Source organism: Acomys minous (assembly GCF_964271855.1).
Source record: "Acomys minous genome assembly, chromosome: 2".
NCBI lineage: Eukaryota > Metazoa > Chordata > Mammalia > Rodentia > Muridae > Acomys > Acomys minous.
In genome coordinates, this window is record NC_140484.1 from 116,546,101 (window position 1) to 116,566,979 (window position 20,879).

Consider the following 20,879-nt stretch of genomic DNA (forward strand, 5'->3'; position numbering starts at 1 on the left):
TTTTCAAAATATCATGTGTGTGTGTGTGTTGTGCATGTGTGTGTGTTGTGCATGTGTATATGTGTGTATGTATGTGTGCACGTGTATATTTGAGTGTGTGTATATGTGTGTGAGTGTGTATGTGTGTGCATGTGTTTGAATATGTTGTGCATGTGTATATGTGTGTTTGTATGTGTTTGAGTGTGTATGTGTGTATGTGTTTGAATGTGTATGTGTGTGTGTGTGCACATGCAGAAGACAGAGGAGGATTCTGGGTATCCTGCTCTATCAATCTCTGCTTTATTCACTTGTAACAGGTCTCTTAGTGAACTGCAACTAGGCTGGTGGCCAGTAAGCCCTAGCAACCCTGGTACAGAATTACACATAGCCAAAGCTGACTTTTTACATGGGTCCTTGGGATTTGAACTTAGGTCTTCACACTTATGCAACAAATATTTTACCCACTGAGCCTTTTACCCAGCCCCTAAATCACACACACATCTGTCTGTCTATCTATCTATCTACCTACCTACCTATCTATTGTTTTTGTTTTGTTTTTTGTTTTTTCGAGACAGGGTTTCTCTGTGTAGTCCTGGCTGTCTTGGACTCACTTGTAGACCAGGCTGGCCTTGAACTCACAGCGATCCACCTGCCTCTGCCTCCCAAGTGCTGGGATTAAAGACGTGTGCCACCATGCCCAGTTTATAGTTTGTTTTGTTTGTTTGTTTTTGTTTTTTGAGACAGGGGTTTTCTATGTAGTATTAGCTGGCCTAGAGCTTGCTCTGTAGACCAGGCTAATCTCAAACTCACAGAGATCCACTTGCCCCTGTCTCCTGAATGCTGAGGATAAAGGTATGTGCTACCACATCCAATGAAATGGTTGTTTTTATGTGTATGGGTGTTTTGCCCGTGTGTATGTGACACTGAGAAAAGGGTGTTCCATCCCCTCAGCCTGGCTATGAGGTGCCATGTGGGCCTGGAAATCAAACCTCGGTCCTCTGGAAAACCAGTCAACCACCGACCTATCTCTCCAGCGTCCAAATCATCATCCCTGTAGCAGAAGCCTTTCTCCAGCTCCATATCCAATCTCAATGAGGCCTTATTACATCAAGTAAAAGAGAGCAACGGAGGTGGGGACCATAGTCTGCCCTGGGCTCTGCACAGGGTTCCTGGGGCATCATTAGGGCTCCAGTAAACCCAGCTGGGAGACCACTTTTGAAAACTCTAAATTTGACCCAAAAAAGCCCACAGCCTGTTGTTATTCAGAAGAGAAAATCAGGTGAAGAAGCAGTAAGCCCAGGCCTGGAGTTCTTTCCCGCAGCCCCCCTGGCAGGAGCCCACTCGCTCAGGCAGGCACACCACACACCTGGGGAGCGTCCTTGGTAACGAGAATTGGTTTCTTCTAATCCACAGGGGTGCAAGATCCAGAACATGAGTCGGGAGTACTGCAAAATCTTTGCAGCTGAGGCCCGGGCAACCTCTGGCTTCGGGGAGGTGCCTGAGTAAGTGTTCTAAGGGGGGCTTGGGCTTGGGCTTAAAGACAGCACTTTCACAGCCTCCCAGGGCCCTCCTGAGTTCCTGCCAGGTACGGATTGCCTCACAGCCACCCGGCACTCGCACTCAGCTTGGCAGCGATCCCACATTTGCCTGCTGCAAAGCTTCAACAGCAGGTTCTGGGGCTCTGGAGAGGGGAGGGGGTGGGTGTGGCAGGCAGCTGCTGGGTGAGATTCTAATGTGGCAGGTGGGCAGGGTGGGTCAGTGTGGACATTTGGCATGAGCTGTCAATGTGCCCTGTGCATCTGGTCCTCCTGCTGGCATCAAGCCTAGCTGACACTCTGGGCTTCTTCCTGCAGGTGTCCTTTCTGTTTGCACATACTTTTCTCAGCCCTCATCCAAACGCAGGCTACCCGGGGCCATAACAGGGTTTAATTTTAGTCCTACTAACCACAGAGAATGGGCCTGACTCTGAAGTCGGTGGTCATTTTCTATCTTTCCCTCTGTCCTTCATACTCAGAGCTGAGAACTCTTTCCAGAAAGGTCCCTTCTTTTAGATGTTGCTCTTGCAAACAGGGACAAGGGGAAGGTGATCTCTGCGGCCACTCTTCCGACTAACCACAGGGTGCCCCTGTCTTTAGGATCATCCCACTTTATTTGATCTACCGGCCTGCGAACACTATACCATACGCTACCTTGGAAGAAGATCTGGGCAAGCCGCTGCAGCCTTACTGTTCCAGGCAATGGGGCTGTGCTGGGGCCCCAGCAGCAGCCAGCAGCTCGGAGGCCATGCAGAAGTGCCAGACCTTCCAGCACTGGCTGTATCAGTGGACAAATGGCAGCTTCCTGGTCACGGACTTAGCAGGTATGAGGGTGGGGGGTGCACAGATGCATGCCGTGGAAGCACACGGAGAAGGCAGAGCACACAGCGTGCTCGCAGCTCACCAAGCCTTCTTTCTCCTCTGTGTTTCACAAGGATTTCATAACCCTGATTGGCCAGAGACTATTTGGCATGCAATCCTTAGATAGACCAGGGCCTCGTGCAGCCAGTTAGCAATGTAGTTACACTTTAAGGAATCCAGACCCACCTAAAATTTAAAATACTTATTTTGTTTTAGATATCAATTTTTTGTTATGCAAAGTTACGTAAAAAATAGTTTTGTTTTTTCGTTGTTGTTTGTTTGTTTGTTTTAGGACAGGTCTTGCTATCCAGCCCCTGCTGGCCTTGAACTTGATTTGCAGACTAGACTGGCCTCCTGTCTCCAAGCACTTCAAGGAGTCAGTCAGTTCAGGCCACTTACGATTTAAAATCTAGAGCACTGCATGCCATCGAGTTCAAAAATCACAATCAACTTTCTGATACCTCATTTCCCTGCTGCCTTGCTCTTGACTTTCTCACTCCCCAAATCTCCCAAACTCTGTGCTACCATAGCATAAAAAGATTTATTGATATCCTTGGTGCTCTATGCCTATAATCCTGGAATCGTGAAGCCGGAGCAGAACCTCAAGTTTGCAGGCAGCCTGGACAGCAAGTGACCACCCATCTCAAACACAGACAGGCTGTCGTCCTAGCACTCTGGATGTGGAATTTGTACTCATCCTTGGCTACATAGTGAAATTGAAGTTAGCCTGGGCTACCTGAGGCGTGTGTGTGTGTGTGTGTGTGTGTGTGTGTGTGTGTGTGTGTGTGTGTGGTGTATGGGGCTGAGGAGCTAGGTGATATACCAAGCCGTTGTCATGCAATACATTAACTCATAGCACACACCTCTCATTCCGGCACTTGGGAAACTGAGCTAGGAAATTAGCCTGAGCCACATAGCAAGACCCTCGTGAAAGCAACAAAAACAGCAAACACCAAAGCGATGGGAGGGGAAGCAAAGCTCAGGCAGCTCAAGCCATTCACTCTTGGGGGCTGTAGTTGCCTTTCATTCTCTTGAGCGGTGTCTCCGTGCCCCTCAGACTTGTGATCAGCACAGAGACCCTGCATTTGGGAAGAGGTTTTGCAAGCTAAAATCCCGTGCAAGTGTAAGGGCTCATTCATGTAACACTAAATGAACCGAGGTAAATGCTGAAGGGCAGCAGGAAGTTAAGAGTCCTCCATGTGGGAGCATCTCAGTGTCCACAGGACAGGTAGGTACTGTTGTCCTCTGTAGTTGAGGGTTAGAGACGAAGTGGCTTGTTAAATTCATAGAGCTCAGGAGTGAAAGAGTTGAAATCTAGGTTTGCCTGATTCTGCGACCCATTCGGCGCACCCTGTCACATGGCAGTCCCCAGCCTATGAGGGAAACGCAACTCCCTAGAAAGATGCTCCACGTAGAAATGGGGAAAGAGGATCAGAAGCCCAAACCTGAATGGTGAGGTATGCATGGACTGATGTGGGTGAGAGATTTCCCCCTTATCCGCATTGTGCCAGGCTGTGTTCTCCAAGGCTGACATTAGCGTGTCACCCGGAAGACCCCTGATTTCTTAGACCGTGTGCTGACCTCGGGAGCGTGGGAAGCCTGTCTTCTCCGGTGTTGTATTTCTGCTGGTCTCGTTCCCACTTCTCTTTCCTGGGTGGACGGCTACCTTGTTAAGAGGAGGGAGAAGGTTTGAGTCCAGAACCCTGAGGATAACCCAGTGTGTGGACTGGTCTGACCTGTAAAGGCGAGCTTGGGTTGTCAGCTCCAGGAAGCTTCTTTCTAAGGTGACATCGTGCTGTGGCACAAGGCCCTAGAAGCCGCTAGGCTGGCTGACATCAATGCCTACTTTTCTCCCTAGGGGCTGACTGGAAGACAACTGATGTCCAGATTGCTACCAAACTTCGAGGGTGAGTGGCTCTTGGGGACAGAATGTCTGAGAGCGTCTTCTCAGGGTACCCCAACTCCTAATGATTCTCCTCCATCCCTGAGGTGCTGGGCCTGGGGCTGCATGATCCCAGTCACATGAACCTGTGGCCATGTGGTCACTGGTGACACCCTGGGGACACTGAGCCTCCCCTCCCCATACCCCTAACTCCTAATGTCCTCACAAGTGGCTCCCTGAAATCCTGGGCCCCTTCAACTTCTTCCCTCTCTGAGAAGGGCCCCCCCGCAGCTACAGTTGGGGTGTGAGGGGGAGGGGGAGGGGGTGGGGGTGGGGCAGACTACAGCAATTGACATTGAAAAGAATGGCCCATCTGATGAATCCCGTGTGTCGGGATATAGTGACCCCACTTTAAATTTGAGCTTGGGAGGGAGCCACCTGAAGTAGCATTCTGAGGAACATTTTTGTCACACCGCGCAACGCTTTGATGTCAGCCATCCCAAAGCCAGCTACCATGGGCCTGTGACACAGTAGGGCCCACTCAGCTCTTATGTTTGGCTGCAGATACCAAGGCCTCAAGGAGAGCTGTTTCCCTGCCCTGCTGGACCAGTTTGCCTCTTCCCACCAGTGCAACAGCTACTGTGAGATGCTGGGGCTGAAACCCCTCAAGGGCCCTGAGGCTGCCCACCCTCAAGCCAAGGCCAAAGGCTCCAAGAGTCCATCCGCGGGCAGGAAAGGGTCCCAGCTGAGTCCTCAGCCCCAGAAGAAAGGCCTTCCCAGTCCCCAGGGCACACGGAAGAGCACTCCAAGCTCCAAGGCCACTCCTCAGGCCTCTCAGGCAGTCATTGTTCAGTCATTGGGGGAGCCTCCTGCCCAAGAGGGGAGCTCTAAGGCTCAGGGCATGCGGTAGCCCCCCCACACCACCACCACCACCACCACAGGAGGCTGGGGGCCTGTGCCCAAGAGCAGACCAACCAGGAAGCAGCTTGAACCAGATGGAGACATTTTCAATTCAGGACTAATCAGAGAAGGTGCCCAAAGGAGGCACCTCTTGGGGACCTCTCTGAGTAGTTTCACCTCATTGGAAGGCTTTGGGGGGCATGGCACGTGACCTGTTGGCCTCTTCTAGTGTCACTGTCGCCCCAGGGCTCCCAGGCCTCAAGCGGGGCCCACCTCCGAGTGCCTGGTGGCCTAGGCCCTCCTTCAAGTTTACACTTGCCGCTGCTGGAGGCTCCTTGAGTCTTCCGCACGAGTTCTGCACTCTGACCCTTGCCCCTGCCGCTGCACAAGCGAAGGTTGCGCTCCGGGGCCCGTGGGCCAGCATTTACCTTATTGCCCCTGCTTTTCCTGGCTCGCTCCCTGTCCTCAGGGCACTGGACTTCCTGTGAGGTCCAGCCTGGTGACTCTCAGGGTTTCATCTCTCAGCTCCCGTGCCTCATCCTTCACAGCTTACGCCGCCACTAACCTGCCCTGAGCCTGGTGGGACCCAGGGCCTTTCTGGAGCCCATCGTGTCTTTGTGCAGGGTTGTTCTGATGATACATGTTCTTTGTCACGCTGGCACTTCCCTGTTTCCCATGCTTCCTTGCACACGGCACCATCCCTGGCTTGGAACCCAGTGCAGTCTGCTGCCTGCCCTTCACTCGCTCTTGCTTGTCCCTTTGTCCAAGGGCTCCTTTCCATCTTGACCCTTGCACCCTACCCACCAATGTCTGTGTGAGGAACAGCCTTTCTGGCTTCACTCCACCCCAGTGCCCTCTCCCTTGGTTCTCCCAGCTTCTCTGTTCATGGGGAGGGAGGTGGCATGAGGACGTGTGAACAGCTGTAGGTAGAGGGCCGGCCTTGACTTTGAGGTGCCTTGTGCTCTCTTTTGAAAGGAGCGAGGGCTGCAGTAAATGCCGCATCTCCGTCCTAAAGGAGTGGAAGACTGGGGCTCTTGCTCATGAGGGAGGGGGACACAGGGGTGTTCCTGGAGGGTTGCACCCCACTCACATGCACTTGGGTGGAGAAGGATGCCCCTGTGCCTACCTCCAGCCATTTGCTCTTGAACCTGGGGCTCGGCTCCAGATGCTCAGGTGTGGGTTCCCAGGGAATTTCTGTGCCAGGTCCAGCACCCCGGGTCCTTCCTAGAGAGCTGGAATGGGGTAGGTCCGGAGCTAGCCTGCTCCCCTTGTTACGCAATAAAGGCAGCAACTGTGTGTCCTGTTTGTTGCCCTCATCTGGTGTGATTATCGATTAAGAAAGGTCAAGAAGGCTCTGCGTAGTCCCTGGGCCTGGGGCAAAATGGATCTGATTTTGGCTCCTAGCCTGAAGTTCATCTCAGTTGTCTGTGGCCGCCACAGGTGGATAGTGAGTGCTACAGTGCAACTGAGCTGATGGCTCCTGCCCTTCAGCAGGGTGTCTGGGAACTTAAACTCTTTGGAACTAACTGCGCCTCCAATTTGGAAGAGGAACGGGAAGGAAGGGACCCAAGAAGGAAGAGCAGAGCTCGGGGCTCAGCAGAAGCTCCCTCGGCTCTGCCGCAGCCTTCCCAGCAAGAGGAGCCCCACAGCAGAGCACCTGCCTTCCACCTCCTTGCTTGTCCTTTCCTCCTCCTCCTCAGCAAGTGCTCATGACTGCCCCGCCCCCACTGCACCCTGCCCCACCCAGGGCCTCTCCTTACCTGACACCTCCCCATCCATTGGGGATGCTTGCAACTTCTCTACCAACTCTCTGCTCAGGTGACTCCCCACTTTCCCTACTTGCTCCAGCATGTCCCCAAGTCTACCAGCCTGCATATCCAGTGAAAACTGGGTCGTTCCTCTGGCATTTATTCATTCAGCCAAAGAGCACTAAGCACCTCCTGTGTGCTAGACCCCAGACTGGCAGCTCTTGGAAGGCAACGTGTGTCAGTTAGGGGAGGAATGTGTATCTTCGAGGATGTGGATTTGAAGCAACAGAAATTGTAACTTGGACCAATTAATCAAGAAAATGGTCTCATGAGAGGGATGTTGGGGTAGCTCACTCACAGAACCAAAAGGATAGTTGAACAGTTAGCCTTGGGAAAAGCAGGAGCCCGGGCAGCTCCCAATAGCTGTTGCCATGGCTCCCGGCAGGCCCCCTCCACCAAAATTCAAATTTCAGCCAAGACAGTCTGGCCTGGGGCTCAGGGACTCACAGGGTGTGTGTGTGTGTGTGTGTGTGTGTGTGTGTGTGAGAGAGAGAGAGAGAGAGAGAGAGAGAGAGAGAGAGAGAGAGTCAGTATTCCAAAAGTTGGAGATTATTTTTGAGACAGCATCTCAAGTAGCCCAGGCTAGCTTCAAACTCATGATATATAATAGTTGAGATGCTGGCTCTGAACTCCTGATCTTCTTACCTCAACCCTCAAAGTACCGGAATCAGGAGTGTGCGTGCTCACATCCAGGCTAAGAGGGTGATTCTTCCCAGAGGAATGGAGAATGGAAGGTCAGGAAGGACTTGGTGGGCAGAGCTGAGAAACACACCCTGATTCAGACACAAAGATTTCTCCTCATGTGTTCTGTTACGATTCCCACATTCAGCCCAAACCAAGTACCCTGCTTAGACAGGGACACACCCGATACCCAACTACTAAGTCTAAGGGTAATGAAGCGGCCACCCATTTGCCGAAGGCAGGTGCCACTTGCTATGGTTTTTCAGTTTAATCAAAATCCCACTTTGAAATTCTGCACTCTATGATCTAACTGGTAAGATGAACCCAATTCAACCAAAATTATAGACCCTCTTGGACTCAGTTCTCATGTCTGGTCCCTTAGGGGTCTTGCCTGTGTGACAGGACCTTCTACTGGACACGACAGTGTAGAAACACTCCAGGAATCTCCAGCGTTCTCTCTAGCCCCGCCCTGTGTCATGTGGCAGCAAGTTTACTTTCCCCTCTAGAGTTCCTGCTAGCTGTGCCCATCGCCTCTTTCCACGCATGGACCCTGAATGGCAGGTGGCTGCCTTGGCTTTCAGCAGAGCTGTTACTGTATCTTTGAGGATGAGAATCATCCTTGGGGACCTAGTGGCCAGCCAGAGAGTCCCCCAGAAGTGTAATAGTTACTTGTTGGCAAGAACACTAGTTGGTTTCCAATTCTGGACTCTCCTGTCATATTTCCTTGATATGGCTTAACCATAAGCTCATTAGCACTATCACGGGCTCCATATAATTCCCCAATGTGCCACAGGTAGACACCTCAAGTACTGCTGGGTCTGGCAGCCTGGTGGCAGAACCAGTTTTTATCAGAACCAGCTTTCCCAGCTGGAGACCTTTCACTTGTTCTAGGCCTAACCAGGCCTGGCAGCCTTCTGGACTTGAATAGCAAGACGCTTGGTCCATAGTGTGAAGGGACTAGAAGAAATAAAACAAAGGTCTATTCTTGACCTGAACAGATCCATTTACACCAGAACATTCTTAAGGAGCAATGTAGTCTGCTTGCATTTTAAAGTCATTTTAAAGTTACTAATCTGTGGCGTGCACACGGGGAGCTCACCACGTGTGCACATGTGTATATATCATACGTTGTATCTTGGGAAGCATCTTGGGGAACTGCTGGTCCCCTTGTCCTACAGACCACAGATGTGAGACAGGTCTCTTGGAGGCGGTTGGGAGGGAGTCTCACAGCATGCGTCTAGTGGTAAGGAGAGGGGCTTCCTTCAGAGAGGCATCTGGTTGTTTCACTTCCTCCTTGGGAGGGTCTGGAAATCAAGTGGGGAGATCTTGACTTCTACCTTGGGACTGTCCTGTTGGTCCAACCAGAAGTCTTTAGTCACAATAACCACTTGGTAACACTGGGGGCCTGCCTGACCTTTCCCATTCCTAGGACACCAGCCATTGCTAAACCACAGCTCAGGATCCTACACCCAAGTCCATTCGTCACCCACCCAGCTCAGCTTCTCCACTACTGAGGTCAGGGGTCTGCCCCACCAGTCAGTGCTTCAGGGGAAGTCAGCAGAGGCTCGCCCACTTCTCAGCCAGGGGAGTCCATCTTTTTGTCCAGCCTGAAGGCAGAGGCAGGTGGGGATGGATGCACGCCAGGGACCCTTCCCCGTGTTGGTCTTTATGTTTTGTTAAGAGCATGTGTGAGGGTCTTGCTATGTTTCCCAGCTTGGCCCTAACTCCTGTGCTCAAACGACTCTCCCATCCCAGCCTCCCAAGTCACTGGGACATAGGCACACATGACTGCAGCCAGACCTTTTGGTCTTTAATATCATCTAGTATAGGCCAACATTCGGTCCAGTTGTGCTGTTCATGCCCCTTTAAAATGGGAAAAAATTTCGGGCCTGTGAGGGTCTACATTGAATGAGGAATCTCTGGTGAGTGCGTCTCAGTAAATAAGACCTGAACCAGAATTCCGTTCTGCTCATCTTGGTGAGCCACATTTCACAGGTTTCTGCTTAGTTTTTGAACAGCGTGTGTTCTCTATTCTGTGAAGCAGCTTCCAGGCACAGTTTCTTCTCTTCCTCCTCATGTGATGCTGCTTTCTGTACCTACAGGTGCAGAGGGTGGACTCTCTTGGCAGAGAGATAGTGTAGGGTCAGCAAAGGGAGGTTGTCTCCTGCCAGAGCCCGGAGGAAACGCTCCTGTCAGCTTGTGTTCAGTGTGCCCTGAGCACTGCTGGGTGAGGTGGTGATTTCTGCAACTGGGTGAGGCTGTGTTTCAACTAGTGGTGGATTTCCAGTTTTACAGAATGGACCTCTGGGTTGATTGTAAAGCGAAGTCCATGGCTACAAGCTACAAGGACATTTCTACATAACCACAGAACGGTCCCCTGTTTCACCCTTTGGAAGGGAAGAGAGCCTGATCTATCACCGGTGGCTTTAAAAAGGTCATCAAGGAAGGATGGTAAGGTGGCCCAGTGGGTGGGGCATGGCCTCCAGCCTGCTGACTGAGGGCAGGAAGAAGGATGGTAAGGTGGCCCAGTGGGTAGGGCATGGCCTCCAGCCTGCTGACCCAGGATAGGAGGAAGCAAACTCCTGCAAGCTCTCTTCTGACTCTCTAGCATACACACTAAATGTAAAGGTTTACTTTTAATTCTTTTACGTGTGTGTGTGTCTGTCTGACTGTCTGTCTGTGTATGTGTGTGTGTGTGTGTGTGTGTGTGTGTGTGTGTGTGTACCCTTGGAGGCTAGAAGAGAACATCAAATTCCCTTGGAGCTGGAATACCAGGCTCTTGCCTGATGCAAGTTCTGAGAACTGAGCTTGCATCCTTTGAAAGAGCAGCAAGCGCTCTTAATTGCTGGGACATCTCTCCAGGCCCCAACATAATAAGAAAATATGTTTTCAAAACTATGCGTCCAATGATTTCTTTTCCCATCCTAAAGTATGAGCAAGAGTCTCCTGTGCTTTACCCTGGGTCACCTTTATAAGGGCTCCAGAAGCAAGCCGTGACTCCCTGGGGAAATGAGAATTCATCCAGGCTCATGACCTCCTGTCTAGTGAGAACACACGTGCAGGCTTAAGCTGCACCTGGCTCTGTCAGAACCTGCCTGCAACGTAGGTAGGATCAGAGGTAGTTCTGTATGGGGTGCCTGTGTGGCCCACTAAATGGCAATCCTAACAGAAGATGGTAGCCAGGGCACGTGATGGCCTTAGCAACTCAGTGCGTTTTGCTTCTCTGAGTTTTCACTCAAGAAAGAAAATCTTGCCTCGGGTCTTGTGTTTCCCTAAGGCTGGGACTTCAGGGGAGTATGTGAGGTGGAAGAGGGCTGATTTCTGTCTCCTACGCCCTCACCTCCAAGGTGGGGTGTGTTACTGGAAAAATGGCTAGTGTGGGACACACAGTAAACGTCCTAGCTTGCTCTGCATCCATGTGGTGGTTTGAAAGAAAACGGCTTCCATAGGCTCAAAGGGAGTTAGGAGCCATGGCCTTGTTGGAGGAAACGCGTCAGTGGGGAGTGGGGGGAGGGGCTTTGAGGTCTCAGAAGCTCCAGCCAGGCCCAGTGGCTCACTGTCTCCTCATGTTGCCTGTGAACCCAGACGTAGAACTCCCAGCTACATCTCCAGCACCGTCTGTCCGTGTGGCACCACGCTCCTTGCTGTGACAATAATGAACTAAACCTCTGAAACTAAAAATCGGCCCCAATAAATGTTTTCTTCTATAAGAGTTACTGTGGTCGTGGTGTCTTTTCACAGCAGTAAAGACCTTAGCTAAGACAACCCAGAGGCACCCACTGGACACCTACAAGGTGGCCTTAGCCCAGTGTTATCACCTTGGAGAGACTTTATGCTAGGCTCAAGAGCTCTGGTGAGTGGCTTGTCTCAGTAAAACTGCCCAGAGCAGAGTCTGAGTCCCAGTTTTATAACTCAGCACCCTTGTGCTGGTCAGACTCAAGAAGGCCACCTGATTCTGGTCAGTTTCCCAGGAAGTGGAACTTGCACATCATAACCCCCGCCCCCAATAGTTTTAACTGAGAAATGCAAAGTAGTTTGCATGCCTGTGTTTCCCCAGAAATCTAACTCTCCGCTACAGAGGGAGCAGCACAAGGAAGCCAAGTTATTGGGAGACTTGGTGGGCTTAGAACAACGCAGACAAGCCTGGCTTTAAATCCTGCTTTCCCAACCACGTCCACTCTGGTTCCTTGTTAGCCTCTCTGACTTGCGATGTGGGGACTGTCTGCACTATGTGGTAACTGTATGTGCTGTGCTCATGATAGCATTCATGACAGATATGAATTTCTCCCTCAAGGAGTTGATAGTCTTGTATGGGAGGCAAAAATCAAAGCCACAGCATGATAATCCAGCATGATGGTGCCGTCTAGAACCTCAGAACATAGGAGGGTAGAGGAAAGAAGATCAGGAGTTTAAAGTTTAAAGTACATAGAAATTTGAGGCTAGTCTGGACTGCACAATACTCCATCTCAAAGGAAAAACTTACCATGGAACATATATGAGCAAACACATTAAGTAAGGAGGGCTATGAAGAAGAGCAGGAACGGACATTGGCAGGACTGCAGCTGTACTGTGACTGACAGACTTGGGGGCACCTGAGCTAAGCTCGGAAGCATGTTGGGAAGAGGAAGGAGGAAAGCAAGAGCAAAACCACACAGAAGAAACAAGCAGTGCAGCAGCTCAAAGCTCAGGCACAGCTGAGGGGACATGCTATGACATGTGTGATGTTACGTGATGTCACTCTTAGGTGATTTTACTTCCTTCTTCCTGGGTCTCCTTGAAGAACAGTGGGTGATCTTGACCTCTCCAAAGAACTTAGGGCAAAAAACAAAACAGCTAAGGCCTCATTATGTAGTCGTGGCTGTCCCAGAACTCCCTGTGTAACCCAGGTTGGCCTCTAATTCAGTGATCTGCCTGCCCCTGGCTCCCGAGAGCTGGGATTAAAGGCCTATGTCACCATGCCCGGCTCACTGTGGACTCGTGATATAGTCAAAAGACATGGCCATTGAGGCACAGAAGGTGGCAGCTGGTGTGACAGCACACAGTACACTTTGGCAGTACACTTTAACATGGTCCCTAGTTGTCATCATCACATATTATGTATGGGACACACGTGCATATTTTTATGCAACTGACAGTGCAATGGGTTTGTTTACACCAGTGTTGCCACAAACACATAATGAGTTGTGTGATAGTACAACTGCTATGATGTCACTGGATGACAAGAAATTTTCATTTCTACTGTAATATTGCATTCTGTCATGTATTTGGTTCCGTTGTTGATGGAAATGTGGTCATGTGGTCATACATCCTTACACCCGCAGGTAACTGTCTTCACCCCTCATCAAGGAAACTTCTCTTTACAACAGACACCGCTACAGAAAATCACAGCCTATCAAACTGCAGAGCTATGGACCCCAGTCCCAATAGACACATCTACAAAACACCCCCACACCTAAGGCTCAGGGAACACTGCGGAAGAGCCAGAGAATCAAGGAGTTTGCCGTGAGATTGTGTCTCTTAGTAACATCAGAAGCGACATCCATAAAGTCTCACCAACGTGACTGCCCAAAGGGGAGCTGAATAAATATGACACCGACCGATGGATGTGCCAAACCGGATGGGACAAAGGGCATGAGGCCTCCACCCTACACAAAGAACTAGCAGCAACCGAGGAGAGCTGGGTCTGAGAGAGGTGGTCTTCCCAAGGAAGAAAGAGCACACCAATTGGTTGCCTGGTGCCCGGTGGTCAGCCCCCAAAACATACATACAAGTAACACGGTATGGATACAACAGGTTATATTTAAGAACATACATGTGTATGCATATACATATGCACATATATGCATGCAATAACAGTGAGAAAAGAGGCCACGAATTGGAAGGCGAATGGGAAGGGAGTACACATGGCAGGGTTTGGAGGAGGGAAAGAAAAGGGAAGAATGTTGTAATTAAATTCTGAGCTCACAAAAAGTTGGGTGTGCTTTAAAAGCCTCCACCTGTAACCCCAGTTCTGGGAGGGGACGGAAGCAGGAAACACTGGGGCTCATTGGCTTCCAGCCTAACTCCAGGTTCAGGGAGAGACCCTGTCTCAAAGGAATAAGATGGGGGAGAAAGGGAGCGGATCTTCCGGCATCATTCTCTGGTCTCCGCAAAAGCATGCACAGGTGCGTACATACGTGTCCAACCCCTCCCCCACAGAAACCTGATGCCCACCCCATAATCATAAAGTTAAGAGTGCAGAAGGTTGGGGTCACCTGACCTTTTATGGTTTGTGGTTGCCACTGTCTCTGGGCAGGAGGAGGCCCCTACTGGTACCAGAGACCCTGGAACTAGCAGAGTCAGAATAGAGATACACTTTCTACAGGGCAAAGGGAGTAGTGATGGAGACACCACACATAAAGAAGGGCACTCAAATGGTGGATGATAGGGCATGATGATGATATGGGTTTCTGAGCTGAGGTAATGGTCTCATCCACTACTCCATTTTGCCTTATAGTGATTAAATAGTGAGTTGGGCAGGGGTGACATACACCTCTTATCCCAGCATTCCGCAGGCAGGGGCCGGTAAATCTATGCATTCGAGCCTGGTCTACAGATTGAGTTCCAGGACAGCCAGGGCTATACAGAGAAACCTTGTCTTAAAAAAAAAAAAAAAAGTAGATGGGGTTAGGTCCTGGCTGAAGCAGGCAGGGTGCCTGTAGGAAGAGACAGCCTGGTCTTGCCTAGGTTATGGGAGCCTGTACCCTGCTTCTTGCTCCTGGGGAGCCAGAAGTGCCAAAGAACCAATTGGTTCCCATTTGTCTGGGCTGCTGCCACACAACCCAAGACCCCTTTGCTGTGGGCAGCCATCCTCCAGGCACTGGGACAGGGAAGGCGGTGGCTCACATCTGCTGAAGCACATACAGAACCAAGTGGAAGCAAAGTCACCTGGAAGACAACATCGGGGCTTCCTCTCCTCCCCCCACTGCCGGCCCTTGGCTGACAGAAGGTTCCTGTTGCCAGAAGGCGGACAGTGTGCTGTGCATTTCCCCTGTGCAGTCAGGCGAAAGCCAGGCTCCAGCTGAAACACCACATCTTGGCTTCTCACCCTCACCATATTCTGCACCCCTGCACCCCTTCCCCCATCCAAGAGCACTCCCCGGTGCGTCACTCATGAGATTCCCCCCATCTCAGGCTACAGAACATGCCTCGGACCTGGCAGGCATTCTGCTGCACTGGTTCTCTCAGGAACGGCACGGGGGCCGTCCAGGCAAACTGTTCTTGGAGTAGCTGGGTTCTTACTCAGGATATGGGCTGGCTGCCCAGTACACTCATCCCTTGCACAATTCACACTGGGGCTCGCTTGGAAAGTCATTCGGGGACACAGTGTCCTTCACAGTGCAGATCATGAGCCGAGGTTGTAAGTCACAACGAAGGGGTCCAAGTCTGGGCCCAGAATCTGTCCTGCCCTCTCCGCAGCAGACGGAATGGAAACATGGGCTAGATACCCCCAAGAACAAGCTCAGATCCCCCAAATCCCAGCACGGGACACAGCTGCCTGTTCTCAGTCCACCTCAGGCTGTTTCACTTCCAAACAGTCGCTCTATTGTGGCACTTTGTTTCCTGTCACAGCTCTGTAGAGGACAGCTGGAAAGATGGCGGCCACACCTACTTCACCGAGTCATCGTGGCTGAGGGTTTATTGAGACAATGCAGAGTTCTGAGCACTCAGCCTGCCATCCATGAAGCTCTCTAGTTGTTTGTTTGTTTGTTGTTTTTTGGTTTTTGTTTTGTTTTTTGGATTTTTTTTTTTTTGAGACAGGCTTTCTTTGTGTAGCCTTGGCTGTTCTGGACTCACTTTGTAGACCAGGCTGGTCTCAAACTCACAGCCATCGGCCTGCCTCTGCCTCCCGAGTGCTGGGATTAAAGGCTTGCGCCACCACCACCACCACCTGGCCCATGAAGCTTTCTAGTAACGGGACAGTTGTCACCATCTCCTGGGACTCACAATCTCAGGGTCCAGCACACACATTGCATTTCCCCTTCTTTCCAGGAGCCTGCTGACCTACATGCTGACCTATAAGGGCTTTACCTTGAGGTGGCCAGGTTCCCCTACCCACTCTCCTAGCCATGTTACTGAAGGAATGAGGTGACGAAACTTACTTCAGTAGGCATGACAAAGCGGAAAGGAGTGTTTCCCAACCAGTCATGTGATGTGGAGACCTAGCTGGGTTGGTAGAATGCCTGCTAGGCTGTGCGAGGCTCTGAGTTTGGTCCCCAGCAGTGCACAGGTGTGATGGCAGTGCAAGCCTGTAATCCCAGCATTAGGGCCTTGAGAGCAGGAGGGTCAAAAGTTCAAGGTCATCCTTGGCTACAGCTGAGTTCCAGGCCATCATGGGATACATGAAACCAGGTCTCAGTTTTGTTGTTGCTGTTGGTGGTGGTGGTGGTGGGTTTTGTTTGTTTGTATTTTTGAGACAGGGTTTCTCTGTGTAGCCCTGACTGTTCTGGAACTTGCTTCGTAGACCAGGCTGGCCTCGAACTCAGAGATCTGCCTGCCTCTGCCTCCCAAGTGCTGGGATTTAAAGGTGTGTGCTACCCACTGCCCAGTTTACTATTTTTTTTAATATATAATTAAAAAAAAAAACCAATCACATTAACTGGGTTTGTAGCACACCAGGGAACTTCTCTCGCAGGGAGCAAGGTGATAAACTAAATAAGAAATCATTTTTGCCTGTATAATTTTAAAAATTCTGTGAGTTCTTCCTACTAAGAAGGGCTCCTTGCCAGCTCTTTGGCTAAGAGGTTTTCCTGGAATGGGAGGTGGCCCCTAAAAGAGTCAAATCAACTAAGGGGCCTGCCTCCAAGGAGAAGCATGGGGCTGAAGGTTGGTGAGCCAGCAGCTTCTTCTTCGAGGCCGTTTTGATCTGGGGTTAGGGGCGATTACACATATGGTCTTCTCTGCGCTTCTCTGCGATCCTGCACCCTGCCTCCCTCAGCTGGCCTGGCAAGGAAGTGGGAATTCCAGAACCATTCCCTCAGGAAACAGAGAGCAGCACAGGGGGCCAGTGAGGAGGCATCGAGGCAGGCAGAGAGGCAGAAGCAAGACACCAGCCACCCTCCAGCCCTGTCCTGTTCTGGTGCCTGCAGCCTCCCACCTGCCCAGTCTCCGTGCCTCAGAGAGATTTGACTTTCTGGGTGATTCTTGCTAACCACTCTAACATTGAGGGGAGCACTGGGAAGGGTGCAGGGCACACTGGGCTGAGGGACGGGGGAGCAGGGTACCACGATGGTCCAGTATGGGCCTCAGACAGCCAAGACAGCTGCCCTGACAGCACCATGCTCCCTGCTGAGCACTTGCTTTAATCCCTAGTTAGTTCCTCCCCTCAGCAGTTCACAGACCAGGGAATAAGTTAACTGAAGACTCCAGGGTGAATCTAGATCTTTGGGCTCCAAAACTCAAGGTTCATCTTGTGACACTCCCGAGTCTAAATCGTTGTTTATGAGGCCTGGAAGCTGCTGCGGTATAAGGCAGACGGAAATAGCCTACTCACTGCAGGGCCACTGCAACTGAGGGCCTCTGGCCTGCTTCTGGCCACCAAGAGGAAGAAAAAGGCAGAGGAGAAGGGGGAGGGGACATGGAAGCAGCCACCGAGAAGGACAGAGGCCTCAAAGAGGACAAAATCCTTTTCCTTCATTGAGGCCGAGGGTGGCCCCTTCAGGATCGATCAGCTTGGGCCCCATCTCAGTCTTGCTCAAGGTAAATATTTATTTTATGATCAAGGGGGCCCAGTGCCCTGTTGGTGGGTACTGTATCTCTGCCAGATAAACAAGCTTTTTTAAATATATTATTTATTTAATTTTATATGTATTGGTGTGAGAGGGTCAGATCACCTGGAACAGGAGTTACAGGCAGACAGTTGTGAGCTGCCATGTGGGTGCTGGGAACTGAAGCCAGGTTCTCTGGGAGAGCAGCCAGTGCTCTTGACCATTCAGCCATCTCTCCAGCCTCAATAAGCAAGCTTTTAAAACCCTGAAATAGTACGATTTCCTATGGGACAATGAATAAAGTAAAACCGTGTGCGGTTAAAGAGGAAATAAGGAAAACCCCTGCACTCTGTGTATGTCTATTATGTCTTCAGGGGTTCATTTTGCACATGCAGTGATTGCTGATGAGGATGGCTAAAGGCCTGGAGTGGTGGTGCACACCTGTAATCCCAGCACTTGGAATGTGGAGGCAGGAGGATTGGGCACTGAAGGCTATCATCCTCAGCTACACAGCAGGTTCAAAGCCAGCCTGGGTTAGAGGAGACACTATTCTCCCAACCTCAACAGAAACAGAAGCTCTCCAACAGCAGGGCCCCTTACCTCCAGTCTCTTCTTTTCCAGATTTCCAAAACAGCAGCGTTTGCCTCTGTGTGAGAGGTAGGAGCAGCTTTTGTATCAAAAGGAATCATTAATTGTTAAAGGGCGCGCCTCATTAATTATTAAAGAGATGTTGCTAATCCTGTCAGGTACGTTTAAAGGTTTAGTTTGGGGACTGAATATGGAAGTGTTGTTCTTCAGCTTTGCAGTGTCCCTTGGGTGTTTAGGAAGGAATGAAGGAAGGGAAGGGAAGGGAAGGAGGGAGGGAGGGAGGGACGGAAGGAAGGAAAGAAAGAAGAAAGTGTTGTGCTTCTTGGCTTGTTTTTGTGCCCTGTGTGATGCTTTGCCCTGAGCCACCTCCTGTTTGTGACAGCGACGGTGCCTTCTGTATCTTGGTAAATGAGTTGCTGATCCCATGAGAAAAGGAGGCTGAGCTACAACATGAAGACAAATTTCCAGGATGGCTAACAGAAAGAGGAGGAAGGGAGGGTGCAGACAACCAAGGTGGCTTCCTAGAGGAGGTGGCCTGAAGCAAGGCCAAGAAGAGGTTGGTTTGGGAAAGGTCAGCAGACAGAGGGCAAGGACCACAGTGGGCCTGGTTCTCCCATCTCCTTTTCCTGTACCAGGGCAGGGGTCCCCGCCCCAGCTGTGACCCTGAGCTCTGAGGAGGCCCAACCTACTCCAGCTTTGGACTCTGCCCAGGAATTTCCACAGAAGTGAGCAGGCCAAAGCCCAAGCAGGTTGGACCCAGCCTTCCCCACAGCAACCTGCACTTTGGTCAGTCTTTCTCGAAGCGGCCTGCTCACTACAGATCCGTGAGTAGTACAGGGTCCTCTCTCCTCTCGCTCTGTGGCTGTGGCTGTGCGCCTGCGCGTGCCCAGGTAGCCGGTGTCTTCCCCAGCTCCGGCTGCACGCTCCACAAGCTTTCCTCCTCATGAGGGGGTGTGTGTGGTACTGGATAGAGTAGGGCACTCCTAAGGCACGGATGGGAGAGGGACCTGCAATGAGGAATAGGGATCTTGCGGCTCTTATTTACACACGAGCGAAAATCCAAGCACGGCTTCGTCCAGAAGGAAGACTATTGCGTTTTGAATGGAAAAGTCCAGGGCTAGGGCTGGCTTCAGATGTGCTTGGAGTTCAGGGTCTGGAGACATGTGTTCAAGCTGGATGGAATGGACACGTCTTCCACTGGCGATGGCTTTCACCTGTCGTAGGAAGCGATGAACACTAGGGCCTCTTTTCTGAAGAGGGCCCACAGCAGTTGCTTACACGGTTTCTTCTTTTCCTTCCTCCTGACAGAGGGGCAATGCACTGTTTCCACTTGGAATACCTGGAGCTTGCAGGCGCTTGCCTCTCCTAGAATCAGTAGTGAGGGCAGGAAGAGCTCTCTCTCTCTCTCTCTCTCTCTCTCTCTCTCTCTCTCTCTCTCTCTCTCTTCCTCTCTTTCTCTCTCCTTCTCTCTCTCCTCCCTCTCCTCTCTCTCTCTCTCTCTCTCTCTCTCTCTCTCTCTCTCTCTCTCCTCTCTCTCCTCTCTTCTCTCTTCTCTCTCTCTCTCTCTCTCTCCCTCTGGTTCCTAGTCTCTCACTTGGCCCTTCCATCAGCTTTGGACCCTCCCTCCCTGACGTCTTTGTCTTTCAGCTGCCTGGCACATGGCGGACGACATGCCGAGGCACCAGTCGTCCATCTCTCTCACACCTGTGGCCCATGGCCTGGAGAACATGGGGGCCGAGTTCCTGGAGAGCATGGTCTGTACCCTTCCCCTATAGCACCTCCTTGGCTTGACAGCATCTCATGGGTGGGAAGGGCCTGGGTCTGCCTGCTTCCTTCACTCTGTCCTCTCCTGCCTCTGCTTGCACAGTACCCCCCCTCCCCACCCCAGCAGCACAGAGCACCCTCCTTTGTCTCGCCCCTTAAACGTGTCCTGAGCACCCACTGTGTGCTGTCAGCAAAGGTCCCAAGAGGTAAGAACATCTGGTCTACAAGATGAGAAGGGAAGCAAATGGTGGGGTGGCGTGGGTTGTCTGAGGAAGACTTGGCTTTCAGAGAATTTGCAGTCTTGTCCTGGATCCCCGAAGGCCAAGCTAAGGACCATAGCTCCAACTGTGAGGCCTGACATCTACCCTCCATCCTCCCTTCCTTCCCTAACAAGGTACCCTCTCCGTTACTAAATGCTCCCCCACTCCCCACCCCCCATAACTACATGGACAGTGAGGCAAGGGGTGCCCTGGAGTCATGCAATGGGGTGGGCCTGCCTGGGAGTGTCTTTATGGCTTTCCTTCTGGTCTCCAGGAGGCTGCAGTGAAATTCTGTGGGCGGGATGTGTCTGCACACAGTAGGTGGTCAATGCGTACAGTGCAGAATTGAATTAAGTAGCCCCCTATATTTCCATGCAGAGGTCTAGCCTCTGTCTCAGTCCACCCAAGAGGCACACGCCCTGTGTGTGCGCAGGGCAGCCGGAGTCTTGCCTATTTCAATTCCCTTCAGCCCTAGCTGCCTCTTGGTGGGAAGGCAGGCCTTGACTGTTCCCTGTTGGCTTTAGGAGGAAGGCCGGCTCCCACAAGGTAACTCAAGCCTGCCGGAGGATGGAGGCAGCCGGAACAAGGCCAAGTGGAAGGCCTTCTCCAGAAGGTAGGTGATTTTTGTGAGGGACCCAGGTCACCAGGGAAAGAGGATGGAAGTCTGTCCAAGGGAAGTCAAGGGGCAAGTGAGCTTTGCAGGCCTCAGGGGCGAGCCAGGCTAGGTGCCTACTTGCCTCCTGGTAAGCAGCCAGGATGTAAACCCAATGGGGATCGCAATGTGTATGCAGGCCTTCTCAGGCTCCCCAACTGGCCAAGCCTCCCTGCAACCTCCCTCAGTGGCTGAGCCACCTTATAGACCCCAGGTGGCTCAG

General features: G+C 51.5%; 2 protein-coding genes and 1 long non-coding RNA gene across 14 annotated transcripts in view; 2 read left to right on the top strand and 1 right to left on the bottom strand.

The window, feature by feature from the left end:
• The window catches only part of ALPK3 (alpha kinase 3), a 45,682-nt gene extending 40,090 nt beyond the window's left edge, over positions 1-5,592 (top strand). For both annotated transcript variants that reach the window (XM_084772368.1, XM_084772369.1), the window contains 4 exons: positions 1,393-1,481; positions 2,115-2,338; positions 4,234-4,282; positions 4,822-5,592. In XM_084772368.1, the coding sequence (XP_084628494.1) occupies positions 1,393-1,481; positions 2,115-2,338; positions 4,234-4,282; positions 4,822-5,167 (708 nt within the window). In that variant the 3' untranslated portion in view covers positions 5,168-5,592. The remainder of the gene's footprint in view (positions 1-1,392; positions 1,482-2,114; positions 2,339-4,233; positions 4,283-4,821) is intronic.
• On the bottom strand, positions 3,355-18,041 carry LOC311592270. 2 transcript variants are annotated; one of them, XR_014777359.1, is made up of 2 exons: positions 17,993-18,041; positions 3,355-4,041 (listed from the first exon to the last, which is right to left on the bottom strand). It is a non-coding gene; the product is annotated as an uncharacterized lncRNA (long non-coding RNA). The 2 variants fall into 2 exon arrangements; XR_014777360.1 differs by lacking the exon at positions 17,993-18,041 and adding an exon at positions 5,586-5,667.
• Positions 17,047-20,879, top strand: part of SLC28A1 (solute carrier family 28 member 1) — a 45,426-nt gene continuing 41,593 nt past the window's right edge. Inside the window, exons 1-7 of one of the 10 annotated variants that reach the window (XM_084772407.1) lie at positions 17,047-17,384; positions 17,767-17,908; positions 18,014-18,049; positions 18,363-18,536; positions 18,616-18,804; positions 19,628-19,734; positions 20,529-20,617. In XM_084772407.1, coding sequence (XP_084628533.1) covers positions 19,639-19,734; positions 20,529-20,617 — 185 coding nt within the window. In that variant the 5' untranslated portion in view covers positions 17,047-17,384; positions 17,767-17,908; positions 18,014-18,049; ... (1 more) ...; positions 18,616-18,804; positions 19,628-19,638. The other 9 variants (XM_084772408.1, XM_084772412.1, XM_084772409.1 and 6 more) reach the window with 9 other exon arrangements.